Here is a 17,286-nt window from a genome sequence, read left to right as displayed (position 1 = left end):
CCTTTTTGAAGGTTTTTTTATTTATTGTTTTTATTTCTTAAATTTATTTGGATTTTATTTTCTTTTTTTTTTTTTTTTTTTTTTTTTGTAATTGTTCAAAACATCATTGTTGTGATAATTGGATTGAGATAAGAATTGTGCTACGATTATTACAAAATTTTATTTTTCTTTAAATAAAGGTAATTGATTTTTATTTTTTTTTTCAATAACGGCAGATGTGTGTGTTCTTTTTTGGTACCACATTATTATAAATTTTTTTTTTATCAATTATCATGGCAGATGTATTCTCAAACAAACGTGTTTGTTTTAATGAAATTTTTTTTATAAGTGAATAAAGTAATTTGAATACCATCAGGAGAGTAATTTTATATTTTGTAGGCAATGTTTTGGTGCAAGTTAGACTTGTATTTTTACCTTTCATTCAATAGTCAGAACTTAAATATAGACGTTAAGGACATTCACTTAATTAATAAATGGGGACTCCAAATAAGAGAAACCCTAAACTATTTTAATACATAATCTTAAAAAAACCTCAGGTTCAGTACAAAATGATAAAAACTCGACTAAATACTAAATTGTATAATATTTTATTTTTTGAGATTGCCCCTGATGTTCAGGGAAAGCGCTAAACAACTAATGAAAATTATGAAATACCCTTAATGTAATAAACTTATCTTTATCTCTAATTCATAAGAAATGGTTTAAACTCTTAAATTGATAAAAATTGAAAGCAAACAATGTAATGAAAAAAGTGAACTTCTATAAAAAAAAAAAAAAAAAAAACATATGTACCACGGTTATATTTTGAAAAAACAATAAATAAATAAAAACTATCTCGGCCTGTTCTTTGTTGTTTCAAATTCAAAACATAATAATAATAAAAAAATTACACTTAACACGTTTGAATTCCACTCCCACATTGTCAAATAACCTGTTATGTTGCCCATGTATGTACATTCAGAATTCAACCATAAATCAAGTAAAAAAAAAATCAAAATAACGACAAATGCAAATACTTCGGCAATTCTTCCACTAAAACAACTAGTAGTCCAAAATGTTCCACAGTCCATACTAAGTAAACAACAATACCATGTCAAAGTTCCATAATAAATAACCAAGTATTCTCCTATTAGATGCCATTTTCAGTTCCATATGAAAAACTAAAACACATAACAGATTAAGATAATAAAAACCCAAAATGATTACATCGCATATGAAAATTATCGTTCATGGCAAAATCCAGTACCATATCAAAAAGCCTTCAGACATCACTAAGAGACTGGATTAGAAGACCTGTCTTCCTTGTGCTCATCGTTATTGATCTCCATGCTCTTTTTATCTTCACTGACCTCTTCCAATTGTGGCTGTACAAGGTCTACATCAAATGAATTGAATGAAACATTAAAAACGTATAAACGATATAAATATGAAATTTAAAATGTGTGCGTAATGAAGCAATGTAAGCAATGAATCAATTAAACAAATAAGTCATTTGCATAGTAGTAAGAAAAAAAATGACTGGTAAATTTTTTGTAGTGTCTACTGTCTGCCAACAAAATCCAAAAACGATTCTAAAAATTATGCATGAATATAATTTGTATTACATTGGTATCAACTATACCATCATGCATAATTTTTCATCAGATTATTCCATTTAAATTCTCGCCAAGATTGTGCACATTCTATATGTTCTATTTTCATAACTCAAATCCTCCGTCCATATAGCAACTTCAATGCCATTTCAACTTTTCTCTACACCACCTCATCATTAATATTTAAAGTAAACATTTTTGTACTTTATGGGAAATCCAGAACCTTTTGGACATATATATTATTATTTTTTTTTTAAATCATAAACTTATAACTTTGGATAGCCAACATATAAATAAAAAATGCATTACCTGTAGAAACAGGAATGCTCAATGGCACTTCCAATTTCTTTCGACATAACTCCGAATGGCACTTCAAATTATACTGAACAAATGCTCCGTCAGCAATAAATTTCTTTCCACACTGCTTACATTTGCATGAAGGCTGTTCTTTGCCTTTTGTCGGAAGCATCTCAAAGTCACGCCAAACAGCTGAAGTCCTCCTCTTGTAGACTTTGAGCTCAGTCTTTACCTTCTTTGGCTCGGGAAGGTCAGACACTTCATTAAATTGGGCATCTAAGTCAGGCTGTTTTCCTTTTTTCGTCATGTCAGTGCGAATCATCTGATCACTTTCCATCTAGACCAATTTAAAGAAAAATTATTGATAACAAATTTAGTAATTGTAAGAAAAAGTAAGGACTGACAAATTAATTTAAAATCAACAAAAGGAACAAACAATCTACTATTACTACTTAACAATTAGACACAACTGATTTAATTGGCCAAATTTGGACTAAATTTAACCCACGTATACCTCACCCTGAAAAATTGTGCAAGCATAGACAAAGGCCACAGGCCCGAGCCCAGAACACTGGGACTAATACAATAAGTATGTAGACATACTAAAATTCATAATAAATTTTAGAATTGTATGACGTGGCATATTGTTCATTATGGATAATAAAAGTAATGTCAATATTAAACAACATGAGAATCAATAATAACCTACCAATTTAACATGTGTCAAAATTTGTACCTCTTTGTAACATTACTTTTGTAAGTATTGAATCATATAACTTTAGCACCCTCTAAAGACAAAAAGGGTGAAATTTTAGGTATACAATTTCTGTGTCTCTAGACTTTTTTTTTGTTTTACATCATATAATTTAACTGTTATGATCTCTTCTAAATCGATTTACTTATAAAAATAAGCGAGTCGTATACCAAAATTTTATTGTGCACATTTTGTTAACATCTATTAGCATCTATTAGAATCTTGACACTAATAAAGACAACATCGTTTTAGATAATCTTACTAAAAAATGTATTTTTTAGTAACATTAATGGTAAAAATGTGTCTGACCACAAGAAAAGAAATAAATTGACATCGTTATAATTGTCGAGATTTAAAATCCTAAATGACTAAAAATCAAGAGTCCAATTTAAACGACAAAGTCTGCTATAAGTACTAAAAAATGGACATGATGATGATTAACACAGTAAACGAAATCTACAATTTAATGAAGCAATTTCATTACTAACTAAACAAAATTGTATGTACATTATGATGGACACAAACGAACGAATCTACAAATATTTTGTTTGAAGATGACAGATACAAAGAAATTTGAAAAGAAATCAGACAGCAAGACCCAATTATTTTAAAATCAACAACACAAATCTATGGACATTACGATAATGAGTAACACAGCAAACGACATCTACACTTTAATTAATCAATTTCACTTCTAACTAAACAAAACAAAAATTATAATGGACATTCATTATGTCCAGGACATACCTTGCTGGACTGGATTCGGTGGTTCAAAGCTGAAGAAAAATAACCAGTTGGAATACCGGTTGTGAGGAGAAGATAAATCAGAGGGGTCGCCTACGGATTTGAGGGGAATAGAGACTTTGAGAGACATTTTCAGACTAGGGTTTTGGTTTTATAGTGAAGAATGAATCTGTAGTGTACTGTGTACATCAAAGAGGGGCGATTGGAGTTTTGAGGAGATAAGACGAAAATTTACAGAGAGTAATGGTTGACGACGAAAACGAAGAGGCAGTGTTCAGATTCAGAATTTCAGAGAGGCGTGAGGGTTCAGTTTCTGGGGGGAAGGTACCTAGACACATAGTTATCAAATAAACCAGTATGGTACGCAGGAATTTTATTACAAATTACTCAGCTAAATCATATTCGAGTAAGATACTCGATAACGATATAAGCGAGTCGTAAGTACTCGTCATCGTTAAAACCGAGTTATATGAAAACTGACCGATCACACACCAATCCAACAGCAATCGAGTTGTACAGAGAAGATTGGATGGACTGATGGAATTTCTTGGTTTTAAATTAGTACTCACTTACAATATACTCGAGTAGTAAGTAGTATGGTACGCAGGAATTTTATTACGAATTACTCGGCTACAGCATATTCGAGTAACATTACTCGACAAGTTTATCAGCGAGTTATATGAAAACTGACCGATCACACACCAATCCAACAGCAATCGAGTTGTACAGACAAGATTGGATGGACTGATGGAATTTCTTGGTTTTAAATTAGTACTCGCTTCCAAGGAAATCGAGTACTAAGTAGTATGGTACGCAGGAATTTTATTACGAATTACTCGGCTATAGCATATTCGAGTAACATTACTCGACAAGTTTATCAGCGAGTTATATGAAAACTGACCGATCACACACCAATCCAACAGTAATCGAGTTGTACAGACAAGATTGGATGGACTGACGCAGGTCTTGGTTTTAAATTAGTACTCGCTTCCAAGGAAATCGAGTACTAAGAAATACTCGACTACTTTTATGTCGAGTTATATAAGTTTTGATTAAGCCAGTTTTTTGTAGGAGATACCAAATTGGTAGGCTTTACTTGCTACCAAGTTCAATCAGTCTGTTGGCATATATAGTAACCAAAGAGCACGACATTTTTTTTATGGTGGCAATTTTCGGTTGTATTATGTATGTGTAGCTAGTGGATATAATTATTACTTCCCAACTCAATGAAGCTTGGTTGTAGGCTTTACCTTCACCCTTGACACTACCAAGTTCAGTCACTTGCATTCTCACAGCCTAGTGCACATACAATGTGTGACTACCGAATGGAGCTAAGACATGAATTTCGTAAGAATTGACCAAACTTTTAATTAAGCTTTAAACCCTTTCAAACCTTTTAATGAAGAGCATCTTTTTTGTAGGAGATAGCACACCATAATACTGTAAGTATTACAATCGTAATTATTATTAAGATTATGATTACAAATATGTAATAATATTGAATATTGGAATTAAATGAACAAAACAATATAAAGATAGTAGTTCATTAGGGGGGGATAAATAGACCGAACTGGAATTTTAGGACAAATATCTTCTCGATCTCTTTCCTTTTTTTTACTTCCCCTTTTGTTTGTTGCAGTTCCCGAAGACCGCTAAAATCTGTATTTTCAATATTACTTCTATACTTTATATAGTTTATATTTATATGATTTATCTATTTAGTTTTTATATATTATGCTCATTCAGCAGATTATCTCGATACGCACATTTTTTGCGTAAGGGTTAAACTTAAAAAATAAATCACGCAAACTAGTCAATGATGACCCTCCATGGATTCACCTATATAAGCCACAGTTAAAGTTGCAAAAATAAGAGCGTGAATATTGCTTGTAAATAATCCAAGTAACATGACGGGTATAGGAACAATCCTCATGGGTACTAGAGAAACAAGAACAAGAACTAGTAATTCATCAGCTAACATTGCATTCATCTTGAACAAATCCCAACTGTCTAAATTTACACTAGAGTCTTTTGCTTATAAAAGAGACCCACATAAAAGGAAAATTTCAACAAATGTAATGTATAAATTAAACTTCTTCAGTTGTGGGATCTCCATCCATCATCACTATATTGGATTCGTCTAAAGCTGCCTTTGTTCAAATATGCAGATACATAGATACAAAAATCTAGAAATGAACTTTTCCATCGCACATGAAAATATCCACCCTTTGCAAATATAATTGGTACCTAACTCGAAGCTGACTCAAATATTCATGTACGTCATAAACATGCTTAAGTAGGTTCATTTACAAAATATGTTCCAAAAGCTGTGTCTAACATATCCAAAAAATCAGCTGTTAACATATATGCCCTCCAAAAATCTGCTGTCATGTATGCTCTCCAAAAATCTGTCAGTCTTTTATGTCCAAAAAATGTTGTCAAAGTTTTATCCGCTAGCTATTACATGAACAATAACACGTCGTCCAACTACTGTGCAAAAAACAAAGAAAAAAACAAATTGTGGTTAGGTTTCTTTTAATATCAATAGTAGGAACCACTGAAGCCTGCAAAACCTTCAATGCCAAATATGAATCAATAAATAAAAAACAAAAACCAATAACTAAATGAAAATATAAGTTTAAACTATACAAAAATCCTTAACGTTTACGCACACCTAAGTCATGCCATATATCCCAACTGTCTAATAATGAGGACATTTATTTTCTCTTTTTTTTTTTTTTTGGTTGTGAATTGTAATTATCGAAATTGAACCTCAAAAACTAAAATAAATTAAAAAGTCCAGATATTGGGCAAGGTTTTACCCCCATAAGCTCCACATCATCAACGGCTCAACGATCTTTTCGTTTCCTCACAATTGCCTTCGCCGGTCTCGTCTTACCTGAAATTCAAAGGGATCACACATTACTTGAATGCACACATTCCCTATGCTTAATTTAATTATCAAAAAAATGTTTGATCTGAGTACGATCATCACTTAAAGCACACAACATCATATGCAAGTCCTGTGACATTCTATTAAGGTAAATGATAAATAGTTTACATAGCATGGAGGTGCACTGCCTAAATAATAAAATATAATGCAAACTAAGCAGAAGATTGTTAATCTGAACAATCTGATGAACATGTAGCAGTTAAGAAAGATGCCTTCCTAGCTATGCAAATAATTACTTTATCATTATGAAAATAGAAGACTAGGACATATAATGACATAGTAATAATTCCTTTATGAGTTTTATATGTCTTTTATAATTATGCGCAGTCTATGGATAGCTTCCATGTTTCCATAAATCATGTTATTTATCGTCGCCGGTCCCACAACCAGAGGGATGTATGTCAGTGCGGAGTGATCTTCGCAACCCATGTACCGGCACTATATTCTCACCCTGTATCTGTTCGATCTGTGCAGCCGGTTCGTCAGGGTTAGGAAGTGAAGGGTCCTGGGTGGGCTCAGCTTGAACTACAGGTGGTGTCGGTCGGCCAGGGGTGGGTACAAATATATAGCCACCGTCGTGGGCAGAGTCGGCAAACAATGGGGGAGACAGTCGAGTGGGTGGTGGGGACCGAGGGCCAGCTTGGGCACAGGATGTGTGTTTTGCACTATTCTCATGGCCAGGGGGGTGGGATGGCTGGGCAGCAGCGTCAGACGTGCATCGCGATGACCCGACACCATCCATGTACATGCCCCAGTCGCCCTCCAACGCCTCATCATCTGCAAAAAAATAGTTGCATTTATTAAGATAACCACAAGGGATTGAGTCATAAAATGTCTTACTATTTGCAGCCTAGATATGATTCAATGGCATTTGACCCTTTAAACTCGCTTAATTTGGGTGCATGAGACCTCTCATATACACACTCACATGCACACAACCAATCATACAAAATGAAGCCTCATGGTTGCTTTCTTTTCCGGTCCAATGTTCTTACTTTGAATTCTGATTGAATGCTTTTCCATTTGCAATGGCAGTATCATATTTTGCCCCAAGCTAGAGACAATGGGCAAATGCCCATTCCAAAAAAACAATTTAGCATTTTGCCGTCTTTCCCAAATTAATTAGGGAAATACCCCTCTTTTTAAACTCGATTTTCTCTAAAACAAAGTTAAGCTCTATAGTGACATTTTTAAGGATCCTATAGTGACGTTTTAAGGAACTATAGTGGCATTTTATAATCCAATCTCCATGAAGTCGAGTTACATGCAATTTTTTTCTCTTTTTGTTACCTATAACTCGACTTCATGGAAATCGGATTACAAAACGCCACTATAGGTCCTTAAAACGTCACTATAAAATCCTAAAAAACGTCACTATAGAGCTTAACTTGATTTTCAGAAAATCGACTTTAAACAGAGGGGCATTTCCTAATTAATTTGGAAAATACGGTAAAATGCTAGATTGTTTTTTTGAAAGGGGCAAAAGCCAATTTTTTCATACAATAATTATTTCAACTTTAACAATAACATTTAAGAAATGAAGTTGGCGTTTTAGGATGGAAAAATTTTCTAACTGAGACTGGAGAAATATTACTTCCACTATCAATTATTACAAAATGTTCATAAAAATCAGTTTTCACTGTTTTTGTTTTTTTGTTTTTTCTTTATTTCAACACTCTGTATTCATTCAACTAAGAATGGAAGACAACAAAGTCCAAAAACAAAGGTAGAGCAGACCTGAAAACACATAGCAGTTACAAAGCTGATACAATAACAATAAAACATTGTTTCTAACAGAAGATTCAAAATGTGAAGTGTAACCAAGGGCCAAGTGAATACGGTGTAAACCCTATTGTAAAGTGTAAACCCAACATCAGACAAGGGCCAAATGCGTAAGCAATCGCTTGACCCGCACCTAGTGCATGTCGTTCATAGAATCCAATAACTATTGTCTAGTGTAAACCCTTCCCAATAAAACTAATACTTACTCCACCTAGACGAGTTACATATAAACCTTGATTTGTTGGTAAAATCTAATAAAACTTTGTTTTTAATTCATTATTGGCATATTAAATTAACTATAATAATAAAATTTATAAAACAAAACCTTTGAATTACAAAGTCCAGCTTTGTTTACTTGTTTATACTCTATCATTGTTATTATTACTATTTTTTAAACTCTAATTTTATGAACGTCATAGTGTGATCACAACTTTGAATTTCCTCATATAATGCTAATTTTATGTTCATGGTCGCGTAGCAATATTTTTAAAAGGAATTACATTGGCATCCATAGTGGTCTGTGCTTTATACGATGAAAAAATGATTTTGCTGGACTTTTGTTTTCATACATAAGCATAATATATTAGCATTGATGTGTATATGTTAAAAGTGGATAATAGTATTGTGATTGTAGTTGATAAGGAATGAATGAAACAAGTTTGCATGTCTTACATTTCAATACATATATATATCGCTTGGAAGAAAAAAGTGCTTATTCCCATTGGTTAATATTTAAAGTGCTTAGTCTTAATTTTTATGATAATTGCAGAACATTGTAACGCTACTAATTATACCATAATTATGAGAAGGAAGTGAAAATTAACACTAAAAACATGTTACCAAACAATATATACTTTGCTACTATAATATGTCTAAATAAATTACAATTGAAAGTAGTAGAAGTTAAAGTCAGTAAGAATTGAAGGTATTAGAGTTGGAAGTTACCCAAGACATCGTCATCCTCGTGACCACCTCCACGACCTCCACTGTATGCACGACCTCCACTGTGTCCTCGCCCTCTAGACCCACGACCTCCCCCACCACGGCCTGTGGCCTGTGTGCTTGCCTCAGTCACCGTGGCACTCGCATTCTCCAATGCCACTCGGCTCATCTCTTCGACAAGATCCAGCGTCCTCTTCAGGTGGTTGTACACTGCGGAGTTTGGTTTGCATTGCAATAGTAATTCCACAGTGGACTCAACCTGCGAAATAAAGGAGTCCCGTTAAAACTTCTTTGTTTAGTTTTGTGTTGTGCAACACTAGGCCTTTAAGTCCAAAGCACTAAATCTGTTTTATCTTTTTTTTTTTTTTTTAACAAATAATTTATATATATATAATTTTTATTGTCCCCCAAATAGGTTGTCGTTGAAATTATATACTATTAATATTTAATGAGACTAACACGAACCAAATTTGGGGTTATGCATACCCGTGAAAAAAGCATTGCGATCTATAAGATATTGAAAGAGCTAATCCTACTTGCAATTATCATTTTTACAATATTCCAAGGTATCGCACACTATTGCAATGTCTTTAAAAACTAAATGAAGAAACAAGACAAAAGACAATCTTAAGGAACCAGAGAAGGCTTTACTTGTTTGACGACAGCATTAACATTTTCTTTGCATATTATTGGCGAAGGTCATGTCAATAATTTAGTAAGATACTATATAAGATGGTCTTTCACCAAGAATTATAGTGTTCGATCAAATGCGAGTTTGGATTTGCTTGAGTCTTCAGAGTTGTGTCATCTTATGCTTGCCCCACTAAAATGAGACTATAAAAGTGAATGAAAAGGTTTATGTTAGTTTATTTCAAAGTGCAAATCATGCAATGTTATGCGATTATTAAGTATTCTACCGACTGCTGAGTCATACACTGATTAGTATTTTTTATATAACGAATTTGGCATAACCTAATTATATGATATCAAAATCTGTAGAAAAAGAATCCCTTAATTACTTTTCTTCTATTTGATGAGCAATATATGAATTGTATAAAATGGGTACCAGACAAGAGAACCCTTCTAGTCTATGGACCTACTAACATAAGTCGTAAAAAGAATATATAATAGGTTGGAGTAAAAGTAGACATTGCAATGGAACCCAATGTTATAAAATGTGCAACAAAGTTTGCAGTATAAAGTATTTGGCTAGTTCCTTTTTTAAATATTTGTCTAGTCTTTTTAAAGAATCAGAGGTACAAACAATATCATTATTACATTTGTTTTCCTAAATAAATGTAAATTAACTAATAATGGGTTGGGCCCTAACTATAAGGAACAGGGCTGGCCATAATCCCAATCGTGTTGCAATATCATATTCTCTTTGTCTATGGACCAAACCCAAATTTATGATAATCCATAGATGTGCTAAACCCAACCCGGTTATACTAATTCAATGAGACTGCTCCACTTATATAGTGTGGCCGCTTAGTTTTGTGACCATACCATGCCTCTAACAATCTCAGTTTTAGGGCAAATTTCATATGGAAAACTAAGTGGGGTGATATTACAACAACCACATCAATGAGCTCCTAGCTAGGAAAAAGCCAATGATTAATTATTAAATTCTATCATGAGTACTAATTTAAAATGCAACTTTGATTCACTGTTATTTGACCAAATATTTCGTTGTAAATTAACATGACCAAGTAACTTACCACTACACACTCTTGGTGTGATGGTCACTCCACAAATTTACTACACTTAAGTTAGGTTCATGTAGACTTTTTATCTCAAAAGAAGGGGGAAAAAAGATTAGGTTACTTTCTTCCTCTTCTCTCTCTCAAGAACTTTTTTAGGAAGCCCATTATGATAAAAAAAATCCTACAATTCTGTGTAATTCAATCAACTTTTGCAAGATATGGACTGGGTTTTCCGAGGAAAACACCAAGCTAGCTAGGGACGGTACTTTAAAGTATCCATAACTAATTGGTACTCATTACCGCATGTTCAAAAACAATTTGTCAAACCTAAAAATAAATAAATATACCCTAATGAATATGAAAATGTTCTCTAAAATGAAATGTTCTCTAAAATGAATATCAAAATATTGATCCAATGACTCCATGAATCAAAAAATTCTCATAATGCATGAAGCAGCACACATATATTGTCAATCCATAAAAGAAGCATCAAATTGTTGCCTTACCATTATTTCCCAATACGCCGAGTCGCGTGTAATGTACCGTCTCATCGTCTTTCGGTACGACTCCATGTAAGCAGCAAGGTATGTCGTGTCCCCATCCAATGCCGGTGCATCAGCAATATGTTCCTCTCTATGGGCCCATCGGTCAATGTAGACAGCATGCTCTTGCACCCAATCCTTATCTAGTTTACCTTGGAGGGAGATTTTGTGGAGATGAACGGACGTATCTACAATATCCGGTGGCACTTGCTTCATCCCGAACTGACGAAAGACACGTTCGGGATGATGATCCTCTACTATCCAAAAATAGATCAATGGCACATCGGCCCTCCATATTTGTCGGCCGGCAATGCAATATGGGGGCAACAACTCTAGGACATCGCTGTAGGGCTCCCAGACAACCTGCAGAAATGGTCAACAATAAGATGCCTGCCAACAATAAGAGAAGCTCAGAGTGCTACCAGTGTGGCAGCCACATAATAAAAGCTATAATGCTTGAATCAGAAAATATGATCAAGGAGAGAATTACTTATTAATTATGGCTGTCACCTTATACCTATGTATGATTTGAGTTCTTTCTTAGATAGAGTTGTTATTTCATGTCATCGAAAACATTTTCTTATCTGTATACGTATTCCTTTATTGGCTCGAGCTATAACTTGCCATCAGTAATCTGTCTACAATTATAGCATGCATGCTTACTTTTTATGTATCATTGAATTTCCAATAATTTTATATTTGTGGTCATGAATCATGAACTGCATGAATGTGGTTTCCCACTAATTATCTCTAAGTTTGGCAAAGATTTGTTTGTCGGATAAAGTGAAGGTGACTTGAGAAAATCCTGATATATAATTTAGACTCTCAGACATTGATTCACAATCAAAATTAAACGTAATTCTACCATCAGGAGAATTTTTTATAGTGCTGGATTTATGAGTTAACATATTATTCTTTGCACTTCAATTAGAACAAACAGTATCACTCGACGATCATATGTGGACAACGTGAAGCACGATAGAACAAACAGTATCACTTGTGACATGAAGCGGTAGAATACCTGGTGTGCCCGTATACTCGACAGTGACGCACGATACGCAACTAGCACATGTGTCGCATGCTCTGTCATGCTCTTCGGCCCCTTCAATCTAGTAAACATATAATTTCAAACAATGCTCATTAGTTATCATGCAAATAATAGATTCCAAATAATTATCATGCAAATATTCATGCCACTATAGTACATTTTCAGTGTACTTGGGTTGCCTATTCTTTAATAAAAAGTTCTAAAGTTATATATCAAAAAAATAAAAAATAAAAAATAAAAAATATCATGCTAAATTTGGAACTTTTCTTCTCTAGAATGAAAGACAGAAAAAGAGTGGCTCCTTTATTACTACAAGCATTCTTAATATCTTTTTTTTTTTTTTTTTCAATCTTGGATTCCCATTGGGTGCACCTATAACTTACCAGTTTAAAAAAATAAAAATAAAAACAAGTCAAAATCAATGAGGGACTTATTGTTTTGTAAGAAAGACTTATTGAAAGTCCCAGATTGAAATGAAAGGGGATACTATACTTCCTCCTCAATAAATACCTCTCCATCAAGAATTTCAAACATGAATACATTGTTTAGTTTTTGCAAGGGCCTGACATTCTTTAGTTTTTAATGTTGGGCTAGCTTATGTGTAAACCTAACATATAAGGGTTATTTATATATATATATATATATATATATATATATTAGATTGTTACTTATCAAAAAAATAATATACAAGGTTTTCTTTTGTAAGAGAATAAAAAAATTTAGTAATTAAAAAATGGGCCAAAACTAATCAAACTGCTCAAAACCAGGAAGCGGTTTGACTGGTTTTGAGCCCTTCCAATTTTTTCCTGGTTTTTTAATGTGGACCATACCAGTCTAGGTCCCAGTTCACTGGTCTGTAGTCCACTGGCCGCTCTGGTCTGCTTTAAAAATTTAAGCTCCTTCAACTTTGCATTGTTGGATAAGTGAATATGGTGCTTTACTCAGGGAAATGACCAATTGTGGAGATGCCTTCTGAGAATTAAATATGAGCAAGATTCCCAGTGGACTATAGACGGAGTAGAATTTCCACACGGAGTGGGACCGTGGAAAGGAATAAGAGCAAGTTTTGGGAGTCCTATAAATTTATTAGATTTCAAATTGGGGATGGCATGATGGTGAGGGTATATGGCTTGATGCATGGTGTGGGAACAAGTCTTTTAATTGGTTAGTTTACGTTAGTTTATGATCCTTTCCAAATTGCAGCTAACAAACATGCTAGGGTTAGTGATTATTTGGATGTTAGGGGTAAAGTAGTGCATTAGTACCCTATCTATGTTAGGCAATTGCAGGATTGGGAATTATTGTCTCCCTGCCCTGTTTGATTTACTGTATTCTCAATGGGTTCAGCTTTGGACAGAAGACAGCATATTGGAAACTAGATAGAAATGGTGACTAACTCCATGTGAATGTATCTTCAATTTCTTGAATTTTCTTTACCCTTTTCGTTTGTAACATTTTGATTCGACAATGGAACCCCACAATCACAAAACCAACTTGTGATTAGGGAATATGGGTCGTTCACGGTGGTGGATAAAGTTGGGATTGGGATAATTTGATTGGGGTTGGTCTGGTGTTTGTCCTTCACCAGGTAGTAGAGCAATTATAGAAATTGTGGATCATTATAGAGAAATTGGAGAAATTGTCACATTGAATACTATTTTATATTATTTATTGACAAAATATAAATTCTCCAATGACATAACCGTACATAATTTCATTTAGTATAATTACTTTCTAGTAAGAGTTTTAGCATGATACCAAAATTTATTTCTCAAAAGAATGTAGTCAAAAAAATTTATTTGGACTGAATTCATTCTACCAATGTTTAAAATCTATTTGCAGTTGTCTCCTCAAATGCTGCATTAGAAGCTACAAAAGGCAGATTGAACCTATGGCATTAGTAAGCATCTCATGACCATGGACCCTTTTAGGACAAGAGGCCAGTCCCTAAGCTAATAGAGGCAATTTTGATTTGAAACAGGACTATAGCTTCATTAACATATCAAAGTTACCATCAACCCAAAAAAAAAAATTAAATCAAAGTTACCAGAACTTCCATTACCTTCATAACCATTTACTTGGCAATGTATGCAACTACCAATCCACATAAAATGTTTATGCTACACATCAAAAGTGATACCAAATAATTCATGAGGTCTTTAACCTTTAGACTAAACAACAATGACATACGGCAGAAAAATATTCTACCACCCAATCTAGAGACTGAGATAAAGGAATTCCAAGAATAATAATCATCGATGGAAATGCTAAGAGGATTTAAATTAATTTCTAAGCTCTTACTAACCCACCGTGATGCATATTGGTTAGCCAAGTCCTACAATTAGTGCCAAGGAGCTCTTGACTCATGTACATCTCATATATCAATTTATGTATATTCTATGATGAATGATTTTTGAAAACCAAAAAACCAATACTTCATTTCTAAACACAATTATCAAAAATACATTAGATTGAAATTTGAAGGAGGAATATTAAACCCAAACCATCTGAGAAGTGAAAACCCAAGGTTATCTATGATATCCAACCATCATTATGGGTTTCCACCACTTATTTTACTAAAAATTAGAAAGATCTAGACATAGAGAGATTCTTGACTTAGGGATTTGTTGAAAGTATATGATTTAATCTCTTCTATCTTCTTCTGTATTAGAGGTGTGATATACATGTAATATATACTTATTCGTCTTACCATATAAAAATAGTTAAGCATAGGGTAAAGTTAAGTTATGGCCCTGATTCTATTTTTTATTTTTTGATAATTTCATAGTTGGAGTGGGGGATTTGAACCCTGGATGTCTACGTCGGAAACACTAGGAGGTGCCAATTAAACTACAAGGCTCTTGGCTAGGTTATGGCCCTAATTATCTTGCAAATTCAGAACTACTACCAGGCAGAAAAGGACATTGGCCAAAACAACTATGCTTTAGCATTGCCAATACATTTTAGCATTTCTAATATTAACTAAATGTAGTAAGATATTGGAATTTAAATTGGAATCAGACTAACCAAAATAATAATAATGCAAATATAATGATTGACATAAGGTGAAGAAATTTGTCTTTCGCAAAGTAGCATGCTTTAATCATAGAAGCAACACAGTCTTACAAATATACGTAGGCACCACAAATCATACCAAACATTTATTGAAAAAAAATAATAGTACTTGACAATTGTATCAAACTACTCAAATAACATACCGATTGGCAAGAGGACCTGCCTCCACTGGCGGTAGTGGCAACCTCATAACAGGGCATATCAATTGGAACCTCGAATATGCCCACAACTGCACCAACATCACTGCTCCACCAATCTGCTTCGCCTTTGACTCCGATGCCTTGCATAAGTGCCTGCACAACCAGGCTAATGCCCCACTACCCCAACTGTACCTCTTCGCGTTGCTGATTGGGTTTAGGAACTGTAGAGGCAGCACCGACACCCGGTCTGCTGACTTATCCATAAACAAAATCGTCCCCAACCGATCGAGTATGTGATAGCGCGCATGTTGCTGCACTACCTCATCAGTAGCATCCGCAGCTAAGGGCCCACTAAATAGTGCATCCAGCCACGTGAATCTGAGCCTTGCCCCAGCAAGGATAGAGGTGTTCTCATGGGGATGCGGTATCGGGTCTGGTGGACGATGACCCAATAACTCAAGACACAACGTAGGCCAATCCATCTTCACAGCCCCAGTAATTGGCAACCCATCAACAGGAACCCCTAGCATCACCTCAATATCTTGTAAGGTGATGCTCATCTCTCCATGCGGTAGGTGGAATGTGTGCGTCTCCGGACGCCAACGCTCAACTAGTGCTGTGATCAACGCATGATCCACTTCCAAGTTTGGGACCTTGAATAACTCTTCAAAACCCGCCTCAGTTATGTACCGAGCAATCCGTGGGTCAAGCCCATGCTCGGGTAACTTGCAACTTCGGCGTCTACAATTTAGCACGCCTGGCACTACCTGCACACGAAAGAGCATTGTCTTAGGATAGTGTACACGAAATAACTATAACAATGCTACATAATAATAATATGCAAGTAACAGTAGGCTAACTAGTTAGTCCCGAACATTTTGCAAAACGTTAGTTACAATGTTAATTACTTATTTGCTCTACCTCAATAGCAGATAGGATCAAATTCAACATCAATGACATTGTTTAAAATTAGCACTAAGGTGATGGGCATCATGTTTTGAAATGAATGAACAAAGTGCCTCACTATGTCAAATGGAGTAGGGAATTAGGAATCAAGGTCGTTAGTTGTCTTATGTGTAGCCACGCGTAATTGTGTGTGCATGTTTGGAAAAAAGAATAGTAGCGGATTCAATTTTTTATTGATTACTATAGCTTCTAAATGACATGTACTGACTTTGAACATTTCTGCTCCATACAATGTTCTTGATTATTTATGCTTCATGCCATTTTCTCTTTGGATTAAATACAATTCTGCGTAAACCAAAACATTCTACCATGTCCAACGTCTATTTGCTAAGAATCAAAGAACCCTACAAAAATAAAATTAAATGATTTCGACATGTCCAAAGTTCAGTACAACTACACACCTGACCGGCTGGCGTCTCCCAAAGCAGCGTGGATCGATGAACCGGCTGCCGCGTCAACTGTGTACCAACCGTCGGTCCAGGATCCACATTTCCCACTTGCTGCATATCTGACACGCATGCAATCATGTTAGACACGTAAACACAGGCAAGTAAACACAGGCAAGTAATAGTGAAGAAAAGCTTGGCTTTTGCAAGTAAACACAGGCAAGTAATTGAATGTTCTACAACAAACTCACAGAAACAAATACAGAGAGACCGAGTGAAAGAGAGATTTCATAGAAAATTGAAAACATATAATTGCTAAACTGAATTATACATCACGCATCTATATACACTGATTTTCAATC

The 17,286-nt window shown here is 34.5% G+C and overlaps 1 protein-coding gene across 1 annotated transcript; it reads right to left on the bottom strand.

The window, feature by feature from the left end:
- Nucleotides 1–6,108: 6,108 nt before the first annotated feature.
- On the bottom strand, nt 6,109–17,065 carry LOC126719327 (serine/threonine-protein phosphatase 7 long form homolog). The gene is made up of 7 exons (XM_050421896.1): nt 16,940–17,065; nt 15,576–16,339; nt 12,331–12,418; nt 11,274–11,672; nt 9,068–9,323; nt 6,791–7,117; nt 6,109–6,286 (listed from the first exon to the last, which is right to left on the bottom strand). The coding sequence occupies exons 1-7, from the start codon at nt 17,063–17,065 to the stop codon at nt 6,237–6,239; spliced, it is 2,010 nt and encodes a 669-aa protein (XP_050277853.1). The 3' UTR covers nt 6,109–6,236.
- Nucleotides 17,066–17,286: the final 221 nt, after the last annotated feature.

This window comes from Quercus robur, chromosome 3 (genome assembly GCF_932294415.1).
Source record: "Quercus robur chromosome 3, dhQueRobu3.1, whole genome shotgun sequence".
Classification (NCBI taxonomy): domain Eukaryota; kingdom Viridiplantae; phylum Streptophyta; class Magnoliopsida; order Fagales; family Fagaceae; genus Quercus; species Quercus robur.
The sequence above is the reverse complement of the archived record's forward strand: the minus strand, read 5'-3'. Positions and strand labels throughout refer to the sequence as shown.